General features: G+C 52.9%; 3 protein-coding genes, 1 long non-coding RNA gene and 1 other non-coding gene across 8 annotated transcripts; 2 read left to right on the forward strand and 3 right to left on the reverse strand.

Moving 5' to 3' along the window:
- Positions 1-3,939: 3,939 nt before the first annotated feature.
- LOC119090586 (ruvB-like 1) lies at positions 3,940-10,441 on the reverse strand. Of its 2 annotated transcripts, none has more exons than XM_037213417.1 (8): positions 10,307-10,441; positions 8,798-8,944; positions 8,304-8,432; positions 7,461-7,635; positions 7,092-7,294; positions 6,016-6,184; positions 5,214-5,412; positions 3,940-4,459 (listed from the first exon to the last, which is right to left on the reverse strand). In XM_037213417.1, the coding sequence occupies exons 2-8, from the start codon at positions 8,936-8,938 to the stop codon at positions 4,105-4,107; spliced, it is 1,371 nt and encodes a 456-aa protein (XP_037069312.1). In that variant the 5' UTR covers positions 8,939-8,944; positions 10,307-10,441; the 3' UTR covers positions 3,940-4,104. The 2 variants fall into 2 exon arrangements, with proteins under 2 accessions (XP_037069312.1, XP_037069311.1); XM_037213416.1 differs by having other exon boundaries at positions 10,297-10,441.
- Positions 10,442-10,761: 320 nt separating this feature from the next.
- Positions 10,762-13,502, forward strand: LOC119090701 (uncharacterized). Its single transcript, XR_005093292.1, has 3 exons — positions 10,762-10,831; positions 12,006-12,314; positions 13,325-13,502. It is a non-coding gene; the product is annotated as an uncharacterized LOC119090701 (long non-coding RNA).
- Positions 13,503-13,696: 194 nt separating this feature from the next.
- Positions 13,697-13,769, reverse strand: TRNAV-CAC (transfer RNA valine (anticodon CAC)). The gene has a single exon. It is a non-coding gene; the product is annotated as a tRNA-Val (tRNA).
- Positions 13,770-14,525: 756 nt separating this feature from the next.
- Positions 14,526-21,683, reverse strand: Arp1 (Actin-related protein 1). Of its 3 annotated transcripts, none has more exons than XM_037212025.1 (11): positions 21,602-21,683; positions 20,345-20,477; positions 19,920-19,984; positions 19,448-19,549; positions 18,950-19,049; positions 18,338-18,462; positions 18,008-18,151; positions 17,296-17,461; positions 16,728-16,901; positions 15,955-16,017; positions 14,526-15,239 (listed from the first exon to the last, which is right to left on the reverse strand). In XM_037212025.1, the coding sequence occupies exons 2-11, from the start codon at positions 20,390-20,392 to the stop codon at positions 15,096-15,098; spliced, it is 1,131 nt and encodes a 376-aa protein (XP_037067920.1). In that variant the 5' UTR covers positions 20,393-20,477; positions 21,602-21,683; the 3' UTR covers positions 14,526-15,095. The 3 variants fall into 3 exon arrangements, with proteins under 3 accessions (XP_037067920.1, XP_037067921.1, XP_037067923.1); XM_037212026.1 differs by having other exon boundaries at positions 20,345-20,412; positions 21,602-21,682; XM_037212028.1 differs by having other exon boundaries at positions 20,345-20,428; positions 21,602-21,677.
- A 71-nt stretch (positions 21,684-21,754) lies between these two features.
- On the forward strand, positions 21,755-26,581 carry LOC119089358 (protein Churchill). Its single transcript, XM_037212029.1, has 3 exons — positions 21,755-21,881; positions 22,905-23,040; positions 25,560-26,581. The coding sequence occupies exons 1-3, from the start codon at positions 21,843-21,845 to the stop codon at positions 25,727-25,729; spliced, it is 345 nt and encodes a 114-aa protein (XP_037067924.1). The 5' UTR covers positions 21,755-21,842; the 3' UTR covers positions 25,730-26,581.
- Positions 26,582-26,669: the final 88 nt, after the last annotated feature.

The following is a 26,669-nucleotide window of genomic DNA, read 5'->3' on the forward strand; positions in this document are numbered from 1 at the left end:
GGGTAGTCTTGAGGATTGCCATCTGCGGTCACTGCTCTTTACCCAGTGTGAGTGAACAACAATCAACTCAGTGCCTCGTAACGAACTGCGATTGGTCGCCGACATTCGAGATATTACGTCACGCGCGGCGTCCCATCTGATTTTCGCCGTCCCCACGTGATAACGCATCGCATGGATAGTCACCGTAGCGTTTTAAACGTGGCGTCCAACTTCTCATGTACTCCAGGATCGGACGGAAAGTTGATGGCTTGTAAACTGAAAATGTTGCCTGTTGTGTAGGTGTCAACTGTGGGTCCCTTGCCGCATGCGATATTTTGGTGCAATATGTTGCGTAAGGCAATCTGCGATGACATTCGGCAGCGATGTCATCGTGGCAGTTTGTGTTGTCTGTTGTTCCTGCCATTTGAAGCCCATCTAAGCATTGTATGTTGGAACATCATATCAAAACATGCGATCGTGATAAAGTAACATCGTTTACAAGCACTATAAGTATATTATGAGTCTGTGGCATTGATGAAGTGGATGACGATCACAACTTTAAAAACCGTTTGCCTTTGAAATACAAATGTCATGCTCATTTTTATCTAGTCTTTACCTTCAACACTGGCCTATGGATGATCGAACATCGCATTAGCGGAAGACCAGTCAGAACGAATCACGAGAACAGGAATGTTGCAGTTTCGTTTTTAGAATGTCGCCAGCTGATCGGATCAATATTTATTTTCATCCAAAGTACGCGTGGTTATTTTTCGTTTGACCACTCAGTATCTACATTAATGTGCCGCTCTTTCTCAATCCTTAAAACTACAATGTGGAAACATCCTCGCACTGCGGTTCGATCACTGAATGCGTGACCTCGTGGAAAGGCATGTGACTTGCATGGCATGTTATAATCTACCATCATTCGTATCTGGATTACAAGACATGAGCGCGTGTTCATTAAATTGTGATGTCTCTTTAAAGTAAGCACGCATTTGGTTCGATGCACCACTGCTTAAAAAGCGAACGGTGCATCAGACAGGTACATCACCGTGTGCTACCCCGCATTATTAGCCACTTGACCGATGCAGAAGAAATCCCCCAATGGCATCCCCAAGGCGCGCTCTGGCTAAGCGGATGGCTGCACCGGCCGCGGCGCCGCCACCCCGTCTCGCCGACCTGGACCAGAACGACAAGGAGAAGATCGCTCTGATCGTCCATCAGTTCACAGAGGCGTGCCACCAGCGTGACGAGCTCAATGACGTAGTCAAGGAGCAAGAGAGCCAGGTGCACCACCTGATACGAGAGCGTTGGTCTTTCACGCAGGAGAACAGCCGACTGGCGCGGGAGATGGAACACCTCCGCCAGCGGCTAGCGCAGGCCGAGGACGCCAACTGCGAACAGGCCAACGAGACGCGCACCAAGATGAAGAAAGTGTGCGATGCTAACAAGCAGCTGTCCGCCATCTGCGCGGAACAGAAGGAGCGATTGGCCAGGCAGCATCGAAAGGCGGCAGACATGGAGCTGAAGTATGGCACCATGGTCAGCGCCATGCGGTGTCTGGAGCTGAAGCTGGAGAACAGCAAAAAGTCGATCAAAAAGCTCCGACACCACCTGGACAACGCCCGGAGCACGCGCACCTTTCCGCCGCAGTCGGTCGACTGTGAGACGCAGACGGAGCGTGAGGGGCCTCCGACGCGCTGCTGCAGCTTCGATGCGGCGCCGGCCACGGGCGTCACCTCGTCCGGGCCGCTCTCCCGCCCTGTCACCCGGCACACCTCGGACGTCTCGTCGGGCCCGCTGAGTCAGTCAGCGGCGCCGCCGGCCGCGGCGCCCCCGCCCGGTGGCGAGCCGGCCGCGCCGCTGCCCGCTCCGGCCCAGCCGGCACCGCAGGTCAGTGGTCGGGCCCACCCCCGAGAGTGGTGGGAACAGCGGAGCACGCTGCGCCGCCGCCCGCTCCGGCCCAGCCGGCACCGCAGGTCAGTGGCCGGGCCCACCCCGAGAGTGGCGGGAACAGCGGAGCACGCTGCGCCGCTGCCCGCTCCGGTCCAGCCGGCGCCGCAGGTCAGTGGCCGGGCTCACCCTCGAGAGTGGCGGGAACAGCGGAGCACGCTGCGCCGCTGCCCGCTCCGGTCCAGCCGGCGCCGCAGGTCAGTGGCCGGGCTCACCCTCGAGAGTGGCGGGAACAGCGGAGCACGCTGCGCCGCTGCCCGCTCCGGTCCAGCCGGCACCGCAGGTCAGTGGCCGGGCCCACCCCCGAGAGTGGCGGGAGCAGCGGAGCACGCTGTGCCGCTGCCCGCTCCGTCCATCCGGCATCACAGGCCAGTGTCCCAGGCATCCCTGAAAGCGTCGAGGACGGCGCAGTCCACAGCTCCCTGCACACAACACTGCGGCCCCGGCAACTCAGATGGCATACGACGGCTCAGGTAGTACACAGCACACTACAGCGGAACCAGTAACACGGAGGCAGTGAAAGTCACAGACGGGGACACAGCGCGCATCTGAGCTAGACCATTGACTGCATACTGGGGCAGTTCTATGGAGAAGCATGAGACGGGTGCCCTCATGCAGCATTCAGTGTAGTTGGTGGCCGTTGATTGTCGGACTGTCCCGGCGTGTCCAAACGGCGTCCTCCCTACTGTCCCCATCTCTGGTCAGGAGTACGCGCGGAGGCTGTACACACGTCATCCTACCTAATCTCCCCCCCCCCCGAGTTACACTCATCATCTCCATGTCGTTCGTTGTATCATCTCTCCCATGGAAATAGGTATGTGTCGTTGTGGAGATGAGTGCTGAGTAACAAAGAAGGCCGGGCGCTTCAAATCACGAATATCGGTGGACAGCACCGAGCTAAACTGAGCTGGTGCGGTCGGGGCAAGACAGTTAGGCGAACAGAATCCTTCGACGCGCCGCATGACCCGTCACCCGTTGTGGACGCCTTCCCTCTGTATCAGACCACGGGGACATCAGGAACCAAGTGTCATGCTTCCAACCCCAGCGCCCCGTTCGCCAGCCGATGGTACGGCGGGGGCTGCTATCACCCGTAGGCCGTGTGGGGTGCCGCAGCGAGCGTGTGCTCAGTCCAGCGTGTACCTGTCTGTCCGAGCCTGGCGGCGCGCTCGGGTCGCCCGCCGGAGCGTGTCGCCGCCCCGCCGGCCGCTGCCCTGACCGCGGGGTCCGCGTCCCCGCCAGGCGACGCCCCAGACGTCGACGGCCAGCCGCTGGACTCTGACCGAGCGGCAGCCCTACCACGCCGCCGGCGCCGGGGGAGTGCTGGAGTGGGCGGCCGCCGCCGCCGACACCTGCCCCTGCTGGCACCAGGCGTCCGCAACCGGCCAGCTGGCTCTGTCGCCCCAGGCCGTCGAGGACTGGATGCTGACTAAGCTCTTCTTCAGTGGCCGGGCGCCGTGCGCGGTGTCGCATGTCCCGCAGCAATGAACTGTCAGGCCGCCGCCAGTGTCAGTGTCAAAGCGCCTTGTTTGGGTCATTGCCCTCTCAAGCGGATTCAGAGAGCAGGAACTTGCATATTTGCCAGTCGTGTGTCTTTTCGGTTGTTCTGTTGGGCCGCTTGTACAGACCATATGGTTCATGTTGTGGTGCGTCACAGAAAAAGAGCAAGGCATGCCATGTGCACCATCTGTGAGAGGTCTGATCCTCAGGTTCTTTCTATACGTGACACCAGCCGATCATCGGATCAACCGTTGCGCATACATAAGACACGGGGGCGCCGGCCCCGTCACGCAGTCCAGCTTCACTACAGCATTCAGCTCGGTCAGTGAGTGATGGACGTGCTGACTGAAGTGCCATGAGAGGATTCAACCAGCACTGGTGAGCCGGGAGGTAAGTGAAGTACGCCAGCAGGCATGGAGTACCGCGACAAGGTCCCACACGGCCACATCGCCGAACCGAACGCCGATGACCAGCTCGCTGCGATGCCGACCTGGCCACCCAGAACCATCCCTTAAATTTATGGTATATTTGTGTCGAACAGCATGGAATGAATGACAACACAAGCGTCGAACAATGACTACACGATGCACAAATCGAAATCCCAGTCTGCGGGCGTTAGTCGGCCCACGCGGCCCACCCAGTCCGTGACCTTGAGCCGGTCGCCACACCGCCGCCTCACTTCATATACTTGGCGCTGTTGGCGGCCAGGATCTTGGCCGAGGCCTTGGCGTCGTGGAAGAGCTGGCCGACCTCGGCCAGGTCGGCGGCGCTGATGGCTTGACGGCCATTGACGCGCGCCGTCAGGCTGGCCGGCGTCAGCAGCTGCACGGCGTACCGCAGCGTCGTGTCGGCGCCCACCTGGCCCAGCGCCTGCAGCGCCGCCTCGTCAACGGCCAGGCCCTCGGTCTGTGCGCGGATCTGGATGATCTGCGTCATCTCCTCCTGGCTGTACGGCAGCGTGCGCACGATCAGCAGCCGGTCCAGCAGGTCGAGCGGGATGCCGTGCGGCGACACCACGTCCTCGCAGCCGCTGGGGACGGAGGCCGGCGGTCAGTGGCGTGATCAGCGGGAGAGGACACGGCCAGCATCAGCCGCTGGGAACGGAGGCCGGCGGTCAGTGCGTCAGCGGGGGAAGACGCGGCTGGCGTCCAGCGCTGGAGACCGGCCGGCGGCCAATGAGTCAGCGGGAGAGTACGCGGCCGGCGTCCGGCGCTGGGGACCGGCCGGCGGCCAATGAGTCAGCGGGAGAGTACGCGGCCGGCGTCCGGCGCTGGGGACCGGCCGGCGGCCAGTGGTGTGGTCAGCGGGGGAGGATGCGGCCGGCGTCAGACGCCGGGGACCGGCCTGGCGGCCAATGAGTCAGGCGGGAGAGTACGCGGCCGGCGTCCGGCGCTGGGGACCGGCCGGCGGCCAATGAGTCAGCGGGGGAGGATGCGGCGGACGTCCGGCGCTGGGGACCGGCCGGCGGCGCTCGCACCGATGGTGCGGGCCGAACCGCCAGCGCTCGCGGCCAACCGCCAGCAAGGGGAACCCTGGCAAGAGGGATACCCGTGGCGAGAGGGTCAACGCACAATACCGGTAAATGCGATCGTTCCACAGACAGCAGTGCAGCGCCGGTGACGGATAAAAGAATCAAATGGAAAACGCCGAAACTAGCCATAGCGAATAGCAAAGCCCAATCCGAAACCATCAGAGGAAAACTGCATCTTCGCGAAGACGAAGCTGCCTTTTCTCGTCCATGCCTGACCACGACACCATGCTGGGTGGGTTCGGAAGCCACCCACCGGACGGCGCAGTTGCCCCGGTTGGTGGCGAAGATGACAATGGGCGCGATGGTCATCTCCAGCGCGCGGTGCAGGTAGGTGAAGCACTCGATGTCCAGCATGTGCACCTCGTCGATGAACAGCACACCCGGCACGAGCTCGGCGATGCCCTCGTCGATGTACTTGTTCACCACCTTGTTGATCTCCCGTCGCAGCTTGTCTGTTGGGGGAAAAACAGCGATGTCTGACTCACGCACAGGTTCGAATAACGGCCCATCGTGAGCGTCATCACTTATGTCACACCATATCTTGGTGCGACCCGGCGGATTGACGGGCGAGGAAGCGTTGGGCAGCAGTACTGCTCACCGTACACCCTTCATAAGCCTGAAAAATTAGCGAAGGCCTTTTGGTGTGCATGCAGTCGGAATTAAAAACGGCATCTGACCCACATCGCCATCCCATCCAGTGCTTTGCAGTCACTGGATTTGTTCCCAAGCAACAAGACATGCACATCGAACACTGAGGATGCGAACTTACCCGGAGACTGAGCACGCGCCCCCTGACCAGCGGACCCCATCCGGGCACCAGTCCCTGACCAGTGGACCCCATCCGAGCACCGCTCTCTGTTCGCCAGCGGATCCCCCCTGCCCGCCAGCGGACCTCTCCCTGTTCGTCAGCGGACCCCTCCTTGCCCGCCAGCAGACCCCTTCCTGCCCGCCAGCGGACCCCTCCCTGTCCGCCAGCGGACTCTTCCCTGCCTGCCAGCGGACCCCTCCCTGCTCGCCAACAGACCCTCCCTGGCCGCCAGCGGACCCTCACCCACCTGTGATCTCCGTCTTCTTGGGCTTCATCAGCTGACCCATCATGGAGAGGATGTCCTGGCCGCCCTGCGGCCGCGCGTTGGCCACGTCCAGGTCGTGCAGCGTCACGTCCTGGATCACCTCCTTCTTCTTGTGCACGTCCCCCTTGGGCAGCGGCACGTACTCCTCGGCCTGCGGGGCCACATCGGTCGTTACCAGCTTGTTCCCCGAGTCACTGCTCACGCCAGAACGGGCGCCACGGACACGGGCTGCAGCCAGACCCTTCATAACTTCGGCAGGGCGCGCTCATCATCTTGATCCAACACGATTTCAGTGGAAATAATTGACTAACTCTCGCCTGTTATTAATTGGTTACAAGGAATCGAACACATCGACATCGTAACATATCGCGCATCGCTCGTGCTTGTGTGGTAATTGTCATATATATATATATATATATATATATATATATATATATATATGTGTGTGTGTGTGTGTGTGTGTGTGTGTGTGTGTGTGTGTGTGTGTGTGTGTGTGTGTGTGTGTGTGTGTGTGTGTGTGTGTGTGTGTGTGTGTGTGTGTGTGTGTGTGTGTGTGTGTGTGTGTGTGTGTGTGTGTGTGTGTGTGTGTGTGTGGTGTGTGTGTGTGCGTGTGTGGTGCGTGTGCGTGCGTGCGCGTGCGCGTGCGCGTGCGCGTGCGCGTGCGCGTGCGCGTGCGCGTGCGCGTGCGCGTGCGCGTGCGCGTGCGCGTGCGCGTGCGCGTGCGCGTGCGCGTGCGTGCGTGCGTGCGTGCGTGCGTGCGTGCGTGCGTGCGTGCGTGCGTGCGTGCGTGTGTGTGATATCACATAGCATACGCTACATTTTGTGCAGAAGAGGCAATGGGTTGCATACTTTGTCACGAAATAATGCTAGCATACAGCAGGGCCTTGAAATGCCTGCAGAAACGGAGTCGAGCACGAGCTGACAACAAACACAGACCAAAACCCATATAACCACCATGCTGACAGAAAGCAATCAGACAAGCCAGCCGCACAGCAGCAGGCCCAGCTGGCGGCCACCGTTCACACGGCACGCTCGCCCCCGCCGACGGCCGTACCCACCTCCAGGTCGTACTCGGTGGCGAACGTGTCGCTGCGGCCCTGCCGCTTCACCGAGCCGCTGTTGGCCTCGATGTAGATGACGTCGCCCACCTCCACCTTCTCCTTCTGCAGCGACTCGTAGATGGACGGGTCCAGCTTCAGCTGTTTGGTGCCCTTGGCCGTCTTCAGTCCGATCACCACCGAGCTGATGGTCTTGCCGTAGCCTAAAGCAGGGGATTCAGGTCCATTACTGTGACCCGGGACGCAAAGCTTGACATGACCCGCGGTATATCGACCAGAGGCAGGCACCACACAGTTCATGATGGACATAGAAGGCTATGGCCCACCGTGGCCCAGACAGACCCGACAGTGACCGCCAGCCAGACTGACCTCCCATCGGGTTTTCGGTCTCCTGCGGCGAGAGTTCGGTGACCTCGCCCTCGTACACCTCCTTCATCTCCTTGATGCGCAGCCCGATGGCGCGCCGGAAGTTCTCCATCAGCACCTCGGTCTTCTTGATCTCCGAGCTGAAGACCTCCGAGCCGACCATCGGGCAGAACGGCACCTGGCGCACGGGCGCCGCCGCATGAGACGGGCGACACGGTACGCGGGTCGGCACAGTGCAGGGATCAGCACAAGCCGGTCGGGCGCGCGCGGACCAGCAAGGACAGCACAGGGTACACAGACCCACTAGCCTCAGTCTGATGAGTGGAGGGCCGCACGGTCACATTTGGCCTGTAACCGGCCTCCCGTTCACGACCCCCACGCTCACAGGTGATCACAGGTGACACCCGACGCACACAAAAGACTGCACGGCGGATGAGCCAAGATGGAAGAGTGTCAATGAGACAGGAAGATGGCCACAAGACTGGCGGTGTAGGTGTCTAGAGCTCACACACCTGCACGCCTAATGCATTTCTAAAAGAGCGTGGGCGGCGGATAACGCAACACTCGGGTCATCACCTATCAGCGCACGTGACGTGTGCGAGTCGTGGCGTCTGATCACTATGCCTCACGGTGTGTCTGGATGAGTAGTAGACACTGTCCATTGTCTAAAGATACTGTCTTCTTCTCATGCAGATGCTCACATGCACTTTGATTATAACATCCAGGATGGCTGTGGAGGCATATGCCATTACTTTCTAAAGCTCAATCCCATCATCCCACCCTGGAGCCAGTGCGTGGAGGCGGCCTGTGGCCTCAGTGCAGTGAGCTCCTGGGTGCCCAGCGTACCTTAGAGCCCAGCTCCTGGGAGACAGCCAGGGCCACAGCTGTCTTGCCAGTGCCAGGTGGCCCGACCAGCAGGATTCCGCGGCCCGCCATCCGCTTTGACTTGATCAAGTCCACAATGATGCCACATGCCTGAACATGGCAATGACACCATTAGGGCGGTGGCCACGGTAGTCACAATATCAAAACACCTGCAGATATGCTACCCTTACATTGGACATCAGTTCATGAACTGCAGCCAAATTGTTCAACAATGCATGAGAACAGTACACAAGCCCATGACTGACTTCCAACATTGTTCACCTGGTCACAATGCAAGTTATGCCCAACTAGTACATGTGGTTTGCATGCAAAATGTGTCAACCACCAGTGAAGAAGTACACAAAAGCATGGCATATCCTGATCCTGGTGTCCTAGTGTTCCAAGCTGCAACATTCAATGTCAACCAGTGTGGTTCACAGTGCTGTAATTACATGATCACAGTTGATCACACTGACCTCCCGAGCCTCCTCCTGGCCCACCAGACCAGCTGCACAGGTCACTGCCTTGCCAGTTTCATTCAGCCCCAGCCCCTTGACATGGCTGTGACTCGACACACGCTGTGCTTTGGTAGTGCTCTTCACTTCCTCAATCTTCATCTTGAGCTGCAGGAAAATGCACTGATGTAAGAGAGCAAAATTATAAATCCTTTTCATATTTATGTTGATTATTACTTTTGATATTTTCTTGCAGCTTTATAATGCCAACATTTCTCAGCATTCTCCCCAAGGCCCTGCCTAGTAATGAGTCCTGGTAAGCAGCAAAAGAAAATATCTAATGGGTCCGGGCTCAACACCATAGACCATTTGCATCCTAACCCCAGCACATGGGGATCAATTGAATTACAGCTTAAAAACTATAACAGCCACAGCTTCCTGTCATCTCATAGAACTATAATTTATTTATAACTGTTACATCTTGCTGTCCTCTCAGAATCTGACACACCCTTGAAATTGCTGTGAGTGGCAGTCAGGGAAGATTTGAAGAAATCACTACAGATGGTGAACATAACAGGTCCTCCAAATTTGACCAAAAACTCTCTTTTCCAAATCTTTAGAAGCCACATGGATTATGGCTGAATGATTATTGATCAGACACCACTGTTCTCAAACTCTGGAATGGCAAAGATAACTCCAGATCAAATGTCTGACACAATAGTGTCTTGAGTACCTGTAAGGTTACCCTGACTTCAAAACCTAAAGCTAATGTCATCATTGACAGCATGTTCCATCTCCCCCCCCCCCAGAACAAAATAAAACTAGGCATTACCTGCAGCATCTCAATCCAGCAAAACAGGCACCTAACCTTAGTCCCAATGTTCAGTAAACATTGTCACACAGCTGGCAAAATCAAAGACCAACACATTAACAGGCTATGGATTAGCTAAATTTGAGAATCAACAAAATCACATGCTTACAGGGCTGCACAACCTGCACAACAGTGAAAAAATCCATCCACAGCACTGAAATCTCACACAACAGTGAGCTCACCTTAGTGATCACCAAACTCTGGCTGAGCCAAATTATGCATAACCTTAAAATCACTGTTACTTTTCATGCTAGCTGATATGACCTTCACATCATCATTTTGTGACTCATTGTCTCCATACATTAAGATTGGTGATGACAGCACACCAAACTCTAGAGCACTAAGATTCATGGCGTAAGTATGCTGAGATTACTGCCTCATTTTTGCTGCAATACTGGACATGTTCTGCATAACAACTGCTTTTTGCAGTACGATGTGCACATAGATCTAACCCAACCCCATCAATCTTTTTGTCATTGACTCACGTGAAATTCAAATGCTATTTTCAACCAAATTGAACACTATGAAAAAACACAAAGAAAGAAACACGAAGTTTGTCAACAGACGCCGGGTCTCCGGTCCTGGTCCGGGTCTTGCACGCGGTTTTCGCTTTTAAGCAATCACAACACCTCCGCTGATCCGCACAAACCTTGGATTATCCGAATCGGCTCTCAACGCAGCCAAACAGTCTTATAACTTCGCTGATAGGCAGAACGGGTACCTATGTAACATACAATATTCTATATCATGAAACAACCCAGCCACAGAGCAAACACTCCCCAGCCACGAGGACCATGAAGCAATCGAACACGCAACACGGTCGAACAAGCTCGCCAGGCTTCTGTCTGACTAACCAAGATGTCCCACAAACTCGGAATTAGTATGAGGTAATCTGGAAATCTTAACTTTCAATTTAAGAGATTTTTTCAACTAAATGCACTTAAATGAAGTAAAAACACCTAATTTCATAATGTTTTTTATTTACTTTTACTCAATTTAGGTACATGCTGACAATAAAAGGGCATTTTGATGACATGACGTCATAAACATATTTCAAGAGTACACCTTCGTATGCTACAATAGCAACGCATCTGACTCATTTCTGACTAAAGGCGCATAATTTGTATGTGCATGATGCATATGTCTGAAAATGAAATGCGTCCGGTTAATCGACTGCGCTGATGGTATGTGCCTACACACGCCATCATTATGGGGATGAGGTGTGACTCGGCTGGTGCGTTATTTTTTGTTCAGTTCACAGGTTTGAGAGAGAAAACCCCAAGGCATTTATGGCTGTGAATGCATTTCATACCTGCATGGCTTGCTCATGTACCCTAGGCTTGATGTCGGAAAGGTGTCTGTGTTATCATTTGTATGGCTTGACATTCTGCTAAGTGTTTATCTCTTTGATGATTATGTGTCTGTTTTTTTGGTACAAACCTATTTTAGTATCACTGCAGCACTCAGCTGCATACAATCACACTGCAGGCTACAACACTGTTTAGAGTAAATTAATGACATTGATTTACATGTATGTGATGCACATATTTGCATCTATGTTTAGAGATTTACCAACCTCTCTGTTTTCAACAAAAAAAGTTATTCAGATTCAGAATCTGATTCATCAATTTTTGCTCAAGCCCAAATTTGTTATTCAAATTACCTTAAATCAAGTTAATATGTTTGCCTTGGAGAACCAGGCCGCTCAAAAGTAGCTTTATTTCTGCATGCTACACAGAGCTTGATAGTTCAGCCTTGGCTAATATCTTAGCAAGTTAACTGGTGAAATGTTGCATACCTGCGTGACATATTAACATTAACTTATTCTTACTGCATGAAGGAATGAGCTCAAGATGAAGTTATGTCCCCCCTGACCATTCACAATCTCTGGATGGAGGTCATGTGTATCAGCAAATAAGTAGCTGTTATGCAGGTACTTTGAGGATTTGAGAAAAAGTTGTTTGTAAAAACTAGGCCTAAAAACAACTGAAAACCTAAAACTAGAGAAACACTTAACCTGCAGCCTAATAGCAGTTCCACACAACTGCCATACAGGGTGGGGAGGGACAAATTGGTTCCCTCAGCTGTTAAAAAGTAAGGTGGAATGACAGTAAGAGGTAAAGCATGAGGTAGAACAAGCTGGAGGGGTGGGCCGATTGATAAGCCTGGTGGGGTGAGTGCTAAGGCATGCGGTGTCGATATTTCGGGAAAGAAATTATGGTCATCAGCATATTATGACTTATGTCGATGGAGTGAACCAGCTAGTTCAGAATTAATGTATAATTTAAACAGTGATTGCGCAATATCTCTAGCACTTTTGACTGGTTTCTGACACTGAGAAAACCTGATGTCCAAAAGGAATGAAAGCAAACAACTAGGTCTGCCACCATTGACCTGCCACTTAATCAAGAGATTTGGTGGGCTTAGAAGGTGCCGACTGCTGATTGTGTTTTGAAAGAGCCACTGGTGGTGAGGACCTCAACAATGCAAGAGCCAATCTCCAAGTCTTTCAATACTCCGGTGAGCAAGAGAACACAGTCAGAGGTTGCGACCTCCGAATCAAGACAGCAACCCAAAAGGAGGAGATCCAGTGTCTGTAGTGCTCAGCTGATGGCTCAAGAAGAAAAACTGCAGAAATTGAAGCTTGTTAGCCACTACAGGAAGAATGTGAGTATGCCGTGATAGATTATTTAGGTTGGGAATTCATGTGATGCTGTGACATTTCTTAACATGTTCTATTTAAGGTGGTTTCAATGGGTTACAGCAGGCTCACATGATCAGTAAGTAAATAGTCTTAACGCTACAGGTTTTGTTGGTTTTCCATTGGAGGTAGCGTCACGATGTCAGCAACGATAACCATTTATTACTGGATCGATGCAGGCTAGCCCCAAGGTTGGGACTAGCCTGCATACATGATGCATGAACAAAGGGCCATCGCATGAAATGATCCACGATAGAGGATTATGAGACACCACCGCCAGGCCACGTATCCTCTGCACGTGACGATGGTGATGATTGGGGTTTAGGGGTGCGCAGACAACATGACCGCAGACGTCCGCGGTCATTTTGCGCCCAGTTTGTGCGTGCCAAGCGGCAGTCCTCGGCCGTTCCTGGGAGGATTGCTCGATACCAGAGAACTTGCCGTCCCAGAGAGATGCTCACATACAGAAGACACGACCTTTCAATCCTGAACACGTTCTCCTATACATCGCATCTAACAAAGCCTGGGCCTCAAAAGCAAATCATCACTAGACAGATGCGGGCCTCTCAATCACAGGTAGACTGCCAACAATTGTTCTCCATTAGCTATTCACAAGCATGACTAAGACTGGTGAACTCGAGGATCTCGGTGGAGCAATGCATAAGTTTCGTCACAAGATTCATCAACTGTGTGTGTGTGTGCCGTGCCTCACCACATTCGGGCGCCCCTCTCAGTATGAGGCGCGACTTGGGCGGAAAGTTACACAGCACCCGCTCTGCGCACACGCCGCTTCCGCTAACCGGGTCTGTTTGCCGGGGCCGACCTTCACCAGCCCCGACTCAGACCGCTCCCCTGAGCCGATCGTCAGCGTGAGGTGACCCCCCCGACCCCGTGATAACCATCACAGTGCCGACGGCGGCTCGCTGAAGCTGGCCGGCTCGCTGCCGCCTAACCGGGTCGTCGCATCGCCCCGCAGCATAGCCTGCCGCAGCTGGAGCGGCTGACACAGTGCTGGACGAGGGCGGCCCAGCAGGCGCTGCGCGACCTACAGCAGCGGCTGCAGAGCCGTGAACAAGACGTCGCCATGGCGGATCTCCTGCGACACATGGGCGTCGACCCCAAGCTAGTCATGTATGATGCTGAGACGGACAGCTTCTCCGGAACGGAAGAACAATAAACTGTGCGAACGACTGAAATTCATCCGGCAGGTGTCTATTCATCGAAGATGAGTGCCCCACCAGACGGAGCATTTATTGAAGGTTTGTGTGGTGGACATGTATTAAGTTTCTTTTCTGTGGGCGTATGGGCATTTTGTCTTTGTGTTTCTAAAAGCAGCGTTACGAAAAGCTGTTTCCGCCCGGGCTCGAACCGGGGACCTTCCGCGTGTGAAGCGGACGTGATAACCACTACACTACGGAAACGACGAGGGCGGGCGTCGGTAATGATGTAAGTATTAATCGCGAAGTAGCATTGATGTCATACCTTCGTTCCTTCTGATCATACCTTCGTTCTACCCAAGCCATATTTGCATGAATATGTTAAGAATAGCGTAAGTCTTCTGCCGTCGTTTTGATGAAGGCGTGTTGCCGAAATATCAACCCAACCATATCTCCATTCTCCTAGTTTTTTTTCTCCATGGAATAATCCTAATACTGCTGTCTTATCTGGATATGTTCAACATTCACTGGTGATTGATTAGTGGCGCAAGTTCTGTAACCTAGCTTTAAACATGCGCGCTTACATATCTTTTAGCTCTTATTATATAATCATCATATCATATATAAGAAAGAGCTCGACGCCGAGCGTTGCAGCCTCCTTGGGCTGTGCGGCGCCGGCCCTGCAGCTAACACTACGTCGTGCTCAACAGGTGAACGAAAATGGCGACTTATCTTAAACGAGTACCTTTGCACGCTTTATGACACCACATCGTACATTTGGAGACATTCGGGGGCATATGTAACCTGTGCGGTTATTAGATTGATGAAAATAACGTGCTGATCTTTACGGCACCGCGAAGTGGTGCTGGAATCTGGTGGTGGAAGCGGAAGAGTGAAGTGGGAGTCAGTCTTGACGTGGAAGACATCAAGATTGATACTAACATAGTCTTCTTCACCAGAGCTCGCCGCGTGCTGCATGCCACATGCGGACACCCGCCGTCATGCCTAGAAAAATCGTGATCGATAAGTTGTTCATTTATCGTAATGTCCATAACGGAGGGGTGAACAAATTACGAGCGCCCTAGGGGTCTGTTAAAACGGTGCTTTGGAGGCATGTGATGCGCAACATGGACACCCAGCCGCAGTGTTACAGGAGACGAGGACGGCAGCCGCACGCGGCGCAGGCTGCCCGACGTGTCATCCGTGGAATGTCGTCCGGGCGCCACGCACGAGGCCACCAGCCGCCGGAGAAGGCCGCACCACCGCACACCACTCGACCCACCCCGAAAGCAGCGCACACCGACCCAGCACGGCGCGCAGTAAACTCACCATCAAAATAAGTTATCACGCTCGGCGCCACACGGCCCATACAAAACTATAAGCACACGGGAAGGGGCGGACGGGCGGAGCGCCGCGCCGAAACTGCCGAGCCGACGGCCGGCCGCTGCCAAGCGAAGGTCCGGCCAATGTCCAATCGCTGCCCGATCACTGCCCAGCGAGTGCCCGATCACTGCCCGGCCAGTGTGCCGACGCCGCCGGGCGCTGTCCTGTTGCTGCCCGGTCGCTATCTAGCCGCGGCAGGCGGCGCGCTCAGAAGGTTTTCCGGTGGACGGCGCGCTGGCCGTCCTCCTCGTACTCCTTTTTGCTGACCCACATCTTCTTGAACGTGTCGAGGGCGGCCAGGATGGAGCCGCCGATCCAGGTGGAGTACAGCCGCTCCTTGGGCGCCGACACCTGCCGCCGCAGCAGACGCACAGCGGGAGTCAGGGACTCAGCGTCGGTACGCAGGACACCTGTTGTTGATTTGGGTCTTACCGCGCCACAGCTGCTTGGTTATTCGGCACCCACGCAGAACACCAGCAGCCACAGCAGACACACAGCGGGCGGTGACAGGCCGGTCAGCATCGGCACACAGGACACCACAGCGGGCGGTCCGGGACCCAGCGTCAGAACGCAGCCTCGGCTCCACAGATGTTTGTATGCCCAGGATCAGCAATGCTCTTCAATGCTGAAGTAAACCGGATTGGCTATCGCATGAAGTGATCTCAAATGGAGCATTACGAAAACCACCAGCACCAGGCCCCGTATCCTCTGCGCGTGACGATGATGATAGGAGTTTGGGGGCGCGCAGACGGCGGTCATTCTGCCCCCAGTTTGTACGTGACGTTAGCTATTCAGCTCCAAGTGGCAGTGCGCAGCCGCGCCAGGGAGAAGGAGTGCTCGATACCAGAGAACTCACCGTCCCAGAGAGATGGTCACATACAGAAGAAGAGACGACCATTTAATCCTCAACACCTTCTCCTATACACCACCCAACCTGATGCGCCCTGGATCGGCAATGATGACATGCACTTTGTCTTTGCCACTAGGCGCGAAATAAGATGGGACATACACAAAAGTGTAGACAAATATAAGCATCCACAATCGGAACAGGATGTACAGAATATACCTTTATTTTGATATCCTTCGGTGCCAGCCTTTTCACTTCACTTAGGAAGCGGTCTCCGAAACCCTGTGAAAAGAAAGAAATTTGAGTGACACCTTTATCAGAACGACACATCAAAACAAGGCGACAAAGAAATTAACCACAAAATCCACATCATTTACAAACCATCAGAGCCTCAGTACTTTGATCCACACGTTAATAATGGATTACAGAGAACATCACGCACTGAATAAAATTCCGACCTTTGCCCACTTGACCTAGGAATTCCAGTATGCCAGATACGCTTCTTGAGTGTACTTTGAGCCACGTACTTGAGAAACGGAACTATTTCAGCAGATACCTCGGTGTTTTGTGTTTATCTCGAGACAAAGCTGCTGGGAAATCACTGCCGTGCTCAGCAGCGGAACGCCGCGGCCATTCTATGATTGGTCAGCCCTCTGGTCAGCTGCGAGTCAGTCTTCGAACACGGTGCTAACGGTGGTGCGGCCTTACAAGTGGTGCATTTGCTCCCAGATATCACTTCCCATCGCATACTGAATGGCGGTCAGTCATTTAAAAAAAAAAATGTTGAAAGAGAACATGTGTCACGGATTTCAGCTCATCCCCATCCAATCTCATGGGTCGCTCTGCTCCATCAAGCACAGACAGTGAACCACCCCATGTGTTGCAATTGTGACCGGTCCCACCGCTTAGCCATGTCCATGAAGTCCTTCCCCGCCTGGACACAAACGTGTGCTCGCCCGCTCGCACTGACCGGGGCGGGCCCCGCCACGTACCCGGATCAGGGTGGAGCCGCCGGAGAGCACGATGTTCTGGAACAGCACCTTGCGCAGGTCAAGGTCTGACTTCTGGATGGAGTACATGAGCACCTCGTGGATGCCCTCGTACTCCTCGCCGATGAGGTCCGGCCGGAACAGCACCTCGGGCGCGCGGAACCGCGCCGCGCCGATCTGAAACCAGCCCAGGGGCCGCTGAGGTGCCGGCAAACCCGGGCTGGTGGAGCGCACCCGCGCCCACCCACCTGGTACTGATGCAACAACTAGGACAATGAATTCATTCTGTCCAATCGCTGCTCATTCAACCGGATTAGCCTCACGTTTCTGTCAAGTTTATATGGTTGCATGCCTGAATGCATGTTTTCTAAACAAATTGATAACTGGAACAAAACTAACTGAAGAAATGTCCCACAAATATGCCAATCTCGACCACTGATCATGGGATTAACGTCCGCCACTGACTGTAACAACAGCCCCGCCAGACTGGGTCCATCTCGCTAACACTCGGCGCGCGCCACCGCTGCCTGGTTCGGGAGGAGCAGCTCGGCCGTGCTCTGCGCGTGCTCACCTCCAGCGCACTGCCGTCGGGCAGGGTGTAGCGCACCCGCTCCGTCTCCTTGGTCTCCTCGCGGCGCGGGTCGGTGGCCACGAAACAGGCGCGCTCCTTGATGGCCTTGACCACCTCAAACTCGGCCGTCGTGTGGAAGTTGACGCCCTCCTTCCTCAGCAGCAGTCTGGCAACGGCGGCGGTCAGCATGGGTCAGATCAGATCAGAACGGTCCTCCACGAGAGCACCTGGCCGGGGGTGCGGTGCCACCAGCTCATCCCGCAGGGGAGAGGCACGCGCGCTGCACGGAACAGGCTATGGCCCGGGTCAGTAGGTACGCTCGGCCGCGGCCGAGAGTCGCCCGCAGTGAGCCGTCCAAATGGCAGCCCTATACTGAAGCCTGGTTAAAACGTACTACCTGAGCGATTTACGAGCAAGCCGCCTGCGCGAAAACGGGCGGCCGGGGGTTGGATCCGTTCCGTAACTGGCTGGTGTCGTCGGTGGTCACATCTACGCTAACAGTGGACAGGGACGGCCCGGGGGTCAGGTCCGTTCCGTGGCTGGCTGGCGTCGTCGGTGGTTATATCTATGCTAACGCAGCGGTCACGAGCGGCCGGGAGGTGTTCAACGACTGGCTGGCGTCGTCGGCGGTCACATCTATGCTAACAAAGTGGTCAGGGACGGCCCGGGGGTCAGGTCCGTTCCGTGGCTGGCTGGCGTCGCGGGTGGTCACCTCAGGTATCTGGAGACGTCGCGACCGGCCACGTCCACCCGCATGATGCTGTGCGGCAGCGCGAAGCCCTCGTAGATGGGCACCGCGTGCGTGACGCCGTCGCCGGCGTCCAGCACGACACCCGTGGTGCGGCCTGTGGCGTACCTGCGCACCGCGAGGGAGATACGTTAGCGGCGCGCCGGCCACGCTCGGATGCTGCAGGGAGTGCGGCACACTGAACACAGAGGTGGAGGATTAGTGAAAATGTGGTGCCCTAATCAGGTAGTTGAGAACAAACGATTTCGTCTGCGGTATTATTATGGGTGCGCCAAGCAGATCATGTAAACTCACAGACTGAGGACGGCTTGCATGGACACAAATAATGCAGGAACTTGAAGGGTTTCAAAAAATATTTCAGCCGACTTCTCCCTGTTCTTCCTGGGATTCAGAGGGGCCTCTGTCAGAAGTACTGGGTGCTGTAATGAAACAAAAAGCGTTAAGCGTTACTGAGCGTCTGAAAACGATGCCTGCACGTTCCTGACGAACGTGCATCGTCAGAAGAACGTCAATACGTTTTGGTAACCAGACGACGCAGTCATCGAAAAATCGCTGACTTATGGCTAAATGATATAATCGGGCTGCTTAACAATAGCACACCACAGTGGCTGTTTGATGAAATGTTTTACTATGTACAAGGCGTGGACGCGTCCCACGTAATACGCCGTTCAGAGCCGAACGACACGTAGTTTGTCGGGCAAACCGCTGTCGATTTTCACGTAATTGGATTGCTCCACAAAATCTGAAAGTATTATGAAAGCAGTATATCACTCAATGATTTTCTATCTATGTCCTTTCAATGCAAGCATTAAAACATCAACAACATAGGCATTGCCCAGCAGCCCGTTGCGCCATGCCCTGAAGAGACGACGCCTGGCATCCAGATGCTGACTCTGGTCCACTTGCCTCCTCTGAAGACGTTTTCAGCTGGTCCTTACTGTAGATGTACTGCCAGATCCTCTCCATGTCGTTCCAGTCGGTCACAATGCCGTGCTCCATGGGGTACCTGGCGACCGGCCGACGCGGTCAGGCACCTCAACCAGCGACGAAGGCACCACGTGACAGAGGTGCGAGCCACCCCACTCTCCTCCCAGGATGGGAGACAGACAGAGATGACAAAAACTCTTCTCCCAGCACAGGATGCAAACAGAGAGGACCTCCTCTAGTGGCATTGGCATTAGACTCATAGAATTGTTCTACAGACTAGTGGACTAGTACTAATTAACAAGCTGGCGCCTGTCAAAGCTGACTACATAAGTGTACTGATTTGATGACGGGGGGGGGGGGGGCGCCCAAATGCGGGATTCCACTGGTTAGGTATAGGGGGAGACAAGGGGCATGCTGTGGCTGCTTCCATCAATGCCATCATACAGACATATGCATGATTGTCAAACAGAATCTCACCTGATGCTAAGCAGTCCTCTGTGCTCTTCTGCCTTGGGGCCAACAAAAATGTCACCCTCCAGGGCTCCAGCCATCACTCGGACATGCTTCGGTCTGCCCACGCTGAAAATGTGAGGTGTCATTTATGGTGCAAAGATCAAGGCCTAAAGTAGAGAACTAGATGACCCCACCCCTCACTGACTATGTGTGAGGATTTCTTCTCAGATATGCCAAGAAGTGCAGGTGGAATAATCACAGCATTTGCATGCCAGACAAGTCAGAGCAGCTTGAATATACCACTTATGTTAAGAGGAGATGAGCACAACACATTCTCTATGCACAGGACTACCCAAATGAACATGTCACCTGACCACCACTTCCCAAGGCCTATGATGCCATGTGATTGTGCTCTAACCTTTACCTGGGACATAAATATCAACAACACTTGCATGCTTGGGGAGAGGTGTCACTTAATACAGGAATTCATACTCACTAATTTGGAAAGTGGCATTTTGGTGTCTGGTCTCCAGCAAATCCTGCCTTGATCACTCCAGAACCCTGGAACACAGAATATCTCATTGTAAGACCATGCATGAATTGACTTGGTCTCTGTTATGCAATGCAACAGTGCAAGAATACAGCATGGCTGTCTTTTATGTAAGCCCAATTTCAGCAGTTATTAAGTGAATCTTCAAAAACTTCTGTTCATATTCCTGCTCATAGAAATGTCAACAAGGTTGCCTTGCCTCTCACTCTTACATCCTGCCAATGGAAGCCAGTGCTTCTGACAAGTCACATAAGTGATGATAGTTTGAAATCAAGTTATTGGGGCCATGACAATGCTTGATGATGACAGTAACAGCCTGCCACTGCAAATTGCTGGCACAGATATAATGCTACAAAAGCATTGATACTCACATTGTCAATAACAACAGGCTGGTTGAAGATGACATCAAAGGCATCCATTGCTACAGCCTGGATCAGTCCTGTTGAAAAATGAGACTGATGTCCTGGTCAAAACAGAATAACCAGCTGGTGATCATGTGGTTCTCTGTGAGAGAAAATACAGCAATCTGGATAAGGAAGCTAGACACCAACAATGATTACCCTATGAATTTTTTTCTTTGAAAGATAAATCAGCAACAGGAAAGCAATACTACATAGATATCAAGACAAAATGATGGTAACTGTTCCAGTCTTTCCCAAAAGCTCCACAATTGCCCAAACCTTAGGGGAAGGAGGGGATGTGAAGAGTTTCTAAAACATTTGTTTCTGTGTGGTGTCAAACACATAATGCCAAATCATAGAAAAGTTGTGGCATTGATCTTTTGCCTCTGGTAGCAGAGCTCATAGTTTCCACTGTGACAGCTTTAAAATGCCAGAGTTCTGGGACCAAACTGTAAAGGTTAGGTAATTGGGAAAAGTATTAAAAACTAGAATGTAAATACCAGCAGCAATCTAACCATGTTAATGTGATACACTGAATGATTATTTCTATGTAAAAGGCATGGAAAATGTCACATATGGGCCATACATCAATAGTTCACACAACACTTCTGTCCCAGCCCAAAGATTTCATACCATATCCTGATGATTCTGAAAACTTTGAGTTTGGCACACACCCTGAGGAAGGTGAGTATATAGCAATGCCACTACCATCACAGCAGTTTTGATCCAGTGCACTACAGTCAAAGGCAGGTTACATTGTAAATTATTTATGATATTTGGCAATCATTGGCAATCAATAGCTGTCTTGAAGCAGTTGATGAATAATGTTTTACATTGCATGGAAGGGGGATGTAATGAATCATAACTGAATTATAACAGCAAGATGTTGGACACAGGACCACCATGCACAGGTGTGGTTGCAAATCATTCAATGCTAAAAAGGGTTTTTGGAGCATGCACAGGGGCCTTGTGCCCAGAGCACCCAGTACACAAACAGGAGAGGAGAAACAAATTTTCAAAATGGGTTATCATATCCATGGGTGACCATTATACGGAAGCAAAACATTACGTTAATTCTAAGAAAACATTAAGAAACATTTGTACTTCCAACCCCTCCAACGGGTGGACATTCCTTGCCACAAAGGTGGGGTTGCATGGAACAGCTGTGCAAAAAACACATGCATAGGACATCAGGTAACAAAACCATAAGCTACTGCGGCAACCAACCCGACTCTCAGGTTCTAACTTCGCCGGCCCGTGACTTTCTTGACAACACCCCACCCAAATCCGTGAGTCACGGACAGATGCGTCCTACGTATATGACGAGTCTGCGACATTCACGAAAGATGAGGCCACTAAAATCCAAAGGGGCCACCCGAGTCACGCGGAGGCCGGAATCCGAGGCTCTGGAAAATAAACGCTTGTTATTCTCAGTGCCCAGGCAGTTTGAGACGGACAGCCTGTTAAAATGTGTCACAAGTGCTTGAAGACGGAGTGTCCGCAGAGGGTAAGCAACGTGTACTACATGACAAGAGTGTGAGCTCAAAGTGAAAAATGTGTAGCACCCAATGACTTAGGTAAACTCCTGATTCGAAACATAGGAAAAGTGTATGCCAAAGGTCCCTGCTTTGAGGCAGAACAAAGTGAGAACCAATCTTTTTCTTGCTTTTTTGGGATGACCATGCAACACCTCAGCCACAATGTAAAAGTCTGTAAATGTTGAATAATTGGTTCCCACAATATGAAACAGGTGCAGAGATTGTAAATGAGAATTAAGCCAGCTGCTTGCTACTCCTGAATTTGACTTGCAGTCACTTTGCCATGCTATGTGATATCACCAGGTCTTGGCATAATCAGAGTTTTGTTTAGGAGGGACCAAGTAAGGGCATAGGGTCCCTTTCTGGCTAAAGTAGCAATGTTTATTGCTGCAGTGGGCTGTGTTTACATTTGAGAGACTTGTGTGGGCTTAGTGTCCTGTTGTTTTGCCTTGAAAGCCTATTGATGATGTTGAGAAGCACTTTGAGCACCTTAAATGGCAAAAAATTGGGAGCATTTCTCTCCAGTGGGCATCTCCTACCTCCAAGGGTATGATATGACCTCAAAAACCCCTCTTGGCTATTCCACTAGCCAAATAAGATTGCAGCAGTGACACAGGAATATACATAATGGTCTCCAACATCAAGAAATTCATCATTTACATTTTGATGCCCAGCTACGGACATTGTTGAGCCAATGCAGGCCCAATACATGAGGTCACCTGTTCTATTAGCCTCACCGGGGCTGCCAGCACCATGCCTGCCCATTTAATGAACTGATAATATACTGGCCCTGATGCTGTCCCAATGCAGGTCACCAGCATCAGCCCAGCATGGGAACCTTTGCTTTAATGTAAGCAATCAGTGATGAATGCATTCTAATGTGCCCTATTCTAATGTATCCTGCCTGCTTGGATCAAGTGTCAATGAGGCCCTAATTTTGTTTTCAACTGGCTGGTGTTCAACTGCAGGCAACTGCTTTGTTTTCATTTCAGGATCGCATCGTTCTTGAAAGTGGTACTTTCATGCTGAATCTGCGCTGTTGCTCTGAGTGTGGGGTCCGGGACATCAAGAACACGGAGAAGCACGAGGAAGAGGATGAGGAGGGTACCGAGATCGTCACGTTTTCACGTAAGCGACATTCGTGCCCTTTGGAGCGACGTTTTTTGCAATGAATACAGGCCTGCCCCATTGGTGCAATGCTCCACCGCGTGCACGAACTGTGCACCTCATATAGATTGCTTCCGTGTTTTTACGTAATTTTATATTTGCTGGCACGAGCGAGGTTGGACTGTAAACACGTAACAATATCCGACATGGTCGAATCTCGTTCAAACACGTCTAACACGTGTCTGGGCAGCCGGCTGAATACCCTTTGGTCGGGCGGAGGGTTAATTTGACCCCCTGAAATCCTAGAAACTAAGAGCGCTAGAGAAGCTAAATTCACAGGGTGTGTTGACCTGTATGTGAGCTTGTGTCATGTTATTGGGGCTTTACGACGCACTCAGCTGCTGAGGCTATATGGCATCGCCCGCCTCTCACCCTGGCAGGAAGAGCGGGCACCGCGGGGAATCGAACCCCGTACCTCTGGTCTCCCAGACGTGCAAGGGTTAAGGCGGACGCACTAACCACTACACTATGGGCAGCCCACTGTATGTGAGCTTAGTTGTGTCAAAATTTAAGGTCCCTAGGTCATGACTCTCAGGTCAAACAATGTGAAACAAGGTAAAACTCCAGACTGGCGTCGATAGTGCCTCCAGACCTTTTTATACAACCTCCGTAAACATAGACACCTGTTCTAAGCAAAAGTTCACAGGTACTCATTTAAGGTCAGTGACCTTGTTTGATCCGTAGAAGGCTCTGGTCACCAAAATCACACAAACCTGCTCTGATTTTTCCATTTAAATAGACATCAACAATTACAATAGGCATATGCTCCTAAAAGCAAAATGGTGACCTGGGTCATTTTAGGCCAGTGGCCTTGTCTGACCTTTAAAAAGTCCGTGGAAGACAAATGATGCGGTTTCTGTCATAAATAATTTCAAAATTAGCATAAAGAATAACCCCATACCGCAAGGTCTCGAGTAGAAAACGATCGCTTTTGCCCTTGGTCTGGCCTTCATACCTTACCCTAGGCCAATTATTTTTTTTTTATTCTATTGTTGTGTCGCCTAAGAGTCTACCTCAGAGATGTATGGCTTCGTCTTATACTCCGTTGTTGCATCAGATTGAAAGACTCCCTACAAATCGCCGTCGTTGAAAGCATGACCTGACTGACCCGTTATAGGTCAGCGACCTTCAAGGTACATCTAAATGTACCAAAAGATCCCCTATGCAACTGTCTACAGTTGTGCAAAATAAGCCTAGCCGCGCCGTTCGGAATTCATTCTGGATCAACCTTTTGGGGGGGAGTCAAATTTCTCCCCCCCCCCCCCGGACGCGTAATAATCATCTGAAAGGATGGGAATTCAGTCCCCAAAAATTAACCATCTGATACGAACGGCCCAGTGCTTGGGCATCTGCAACGACACGGACCACGTTTGCGGGCACGCACAATCGCGGGATACGGATGGCTCCTATCGACAAACACGTGTAGTAGCCAGCAGTCGGGCACGGCTCGTTCCCGTTTCAGAATCAGGCGATTATTTGGCACGGGTGACCCCCGTTCACAGACGGGCGTATCCATGTGGTACGGACTAATCTCGTTCTCAGGCACGTGTCGCGATCCAAAATGGATGGGTGCTGTCCACAGAAACGTGTAACCACCTGACCGGGATGTCTGTTGCCTACCTGACGCGGATGTTGTTTGCCCACAGACACGTTTAACCGGCCAATAAGGACGTCTGTTGCCTACAGACACGTGTAACCACCAAACAAGGCCGTCTGTTGCCTAGAAACGTGTAACCGCCTGACGCGGACGTTTGTTGCCTACAGACACGTGTAACCGCCTAACGTGGGCGTCTGCTGCCCACAGACGCATGCAAGTCAACAGACATCCACCTGACGCGGACGTCTGTTGCCTACCTGGCGCTGATGTCTGTTGCCGACAGACACGTGTAGCCGCCTAATAAGGACATATATTGCCTACAGACACGTGTAACCGCCTAACAAGGACGTGTACTGCCTACAGACTCGTGAAACCGCCTAACGCGGACGTGTGTCGCCCACAGACACGTGTAGCCGCCTGACGTGGACGTCTGTTGCCGACAGACACGTGTAACCGCCTAATAAGGACGTATGTTGCCTACAGACACGTGTAACCGCCTGCCGTGGACGTCTGTTGCCCACAGACACGTGTAACTGCCTAATAAGGACGTATGTTGCCTACAGACACGTGTAACCGCCTGCCGTGGACGTCTGTTGCCCACAGACACGTGTAACCGCCTAACTCGGGTGTCTGTTGCCCACAGACACGTGTAACCGCTTGCCGTGGACGTCTGTTGCCCACAGACACGTGTAACCGCCTAACTCGGGTGTCTGTTGCCCACAGACACGTGAAACCGCCTGCCGTGGACGTCTGTTGCCCACAGACACGTGTAACCGCCTAACTCGGGTGTCTGTTGCCCACAGACACGTGAAACCGCGTGGCGTGGACGCCTGTTGCCCGCGGACTCGTGTAACCGCCTAATTCGGACGTCTGTTGCCCGCAGACACGTGTTCAGCCTGTCGTCACCTGATCGCGGTGCACCGCCACACGTTCAGTGTGGAAGAGGGCTACCAGGAGTACGCCATGGAGTGCAGTCTCTGCGGCAGCGGTCAGGACTCGCACAGCGTCCTGCCGGACGATCCCCGACACAGCCTGCAGACGGAGCTGCTGTAGCCGGCGACGAACCGCTGGTGTGAAGTTGCTGCAGCGGGTGTAGCGGACGCTTGTGCAGCGGGCGCTGGTTCAGCGGGTGTTGGTGCAGCGGCCCACCCGGAATGCCGATGATTAAACGCGTTTGTATTAATATCATGTGATGTGGAGTGAGACAGAGTGGACAGCCTGGACATGAGTGGACTGGCCTGGCCTGACCAGGCTTGGACAGCGCGGTTGGCTGGGATGGGATGCTTCTGCCAGTGCGTGTGGTGCATGTTGACTGAGAGGTGAACAGAATGCGCCATGGCAGGTGGTGCGCAGCACGCTCTTGAGCCGTGACGTGAAGCACGCTCATGCTGCGAATTGTGAACCGATGGTGCCGGTTATGAGCGCCTGATCTTCCGTCGAAAAACGGTGCGGGGCTTTGTTGAGGAGCCTAGGATTGACCAGTGCTTGTGTCGCGAACGCTGCTTCCCCAACACTTACATTCAAGAAGCATGTACGTGCTCGGAGACTATGTATGCCTTGACGTCCCGCTCGCGTGCTAACGTGGAGTCAGGTCCCGATACGCTTCTCCTCCGCGTTCAGAGGGCATGCGTAACAAGCACTCCTGACCTGACCTGACCATCTATGAACCGTTTTGCTTTCGGAAAAAAGTGGAAAGGTCTGTGTCGATTCACTCATTTTGACCTGTGGGCGAATGGTACCCAACGTACAACGCAGATATCGTGCACTATTTTCTTCTCGGTTAAAAGCGGTAGCCCGCATCAACCAGTGTGTGCCTGCATCGGAATTCCGTTGAACGTGCAGACGCGTATGCTTCTTATCACAAACCCTCAGGTACCGCTCCCGGTGTTTATATCGGGCATCAATTTTGAACATGAAGCATGAGCACACGTGGTTCGTTTTACGTTTGAACCCTCGCCCAATGCGACCTGGAGGCCCGCTTTCCCTGGGCTCG

The sequence above is a fragment of the Pollicipes pollicipes genome, unplaced genomic scaffold, assembly GCF_011947565.3.
Source record: "Pollicipes pollicipes isolate AB1234 unplaced genomic scaffold, Ppol_2.1 Scaffold_3087;HRSCAF=3621_pilon_pilon_pilon, whole genome shotgun sequence".
Taxonomy (NCBI): Eukaryota; Metazoa; Arthropoda; class Thecostraca; order Pollicipedomorpha; family Pollicipedidae; genus Pollicipes; species Pollicipes pollicipes.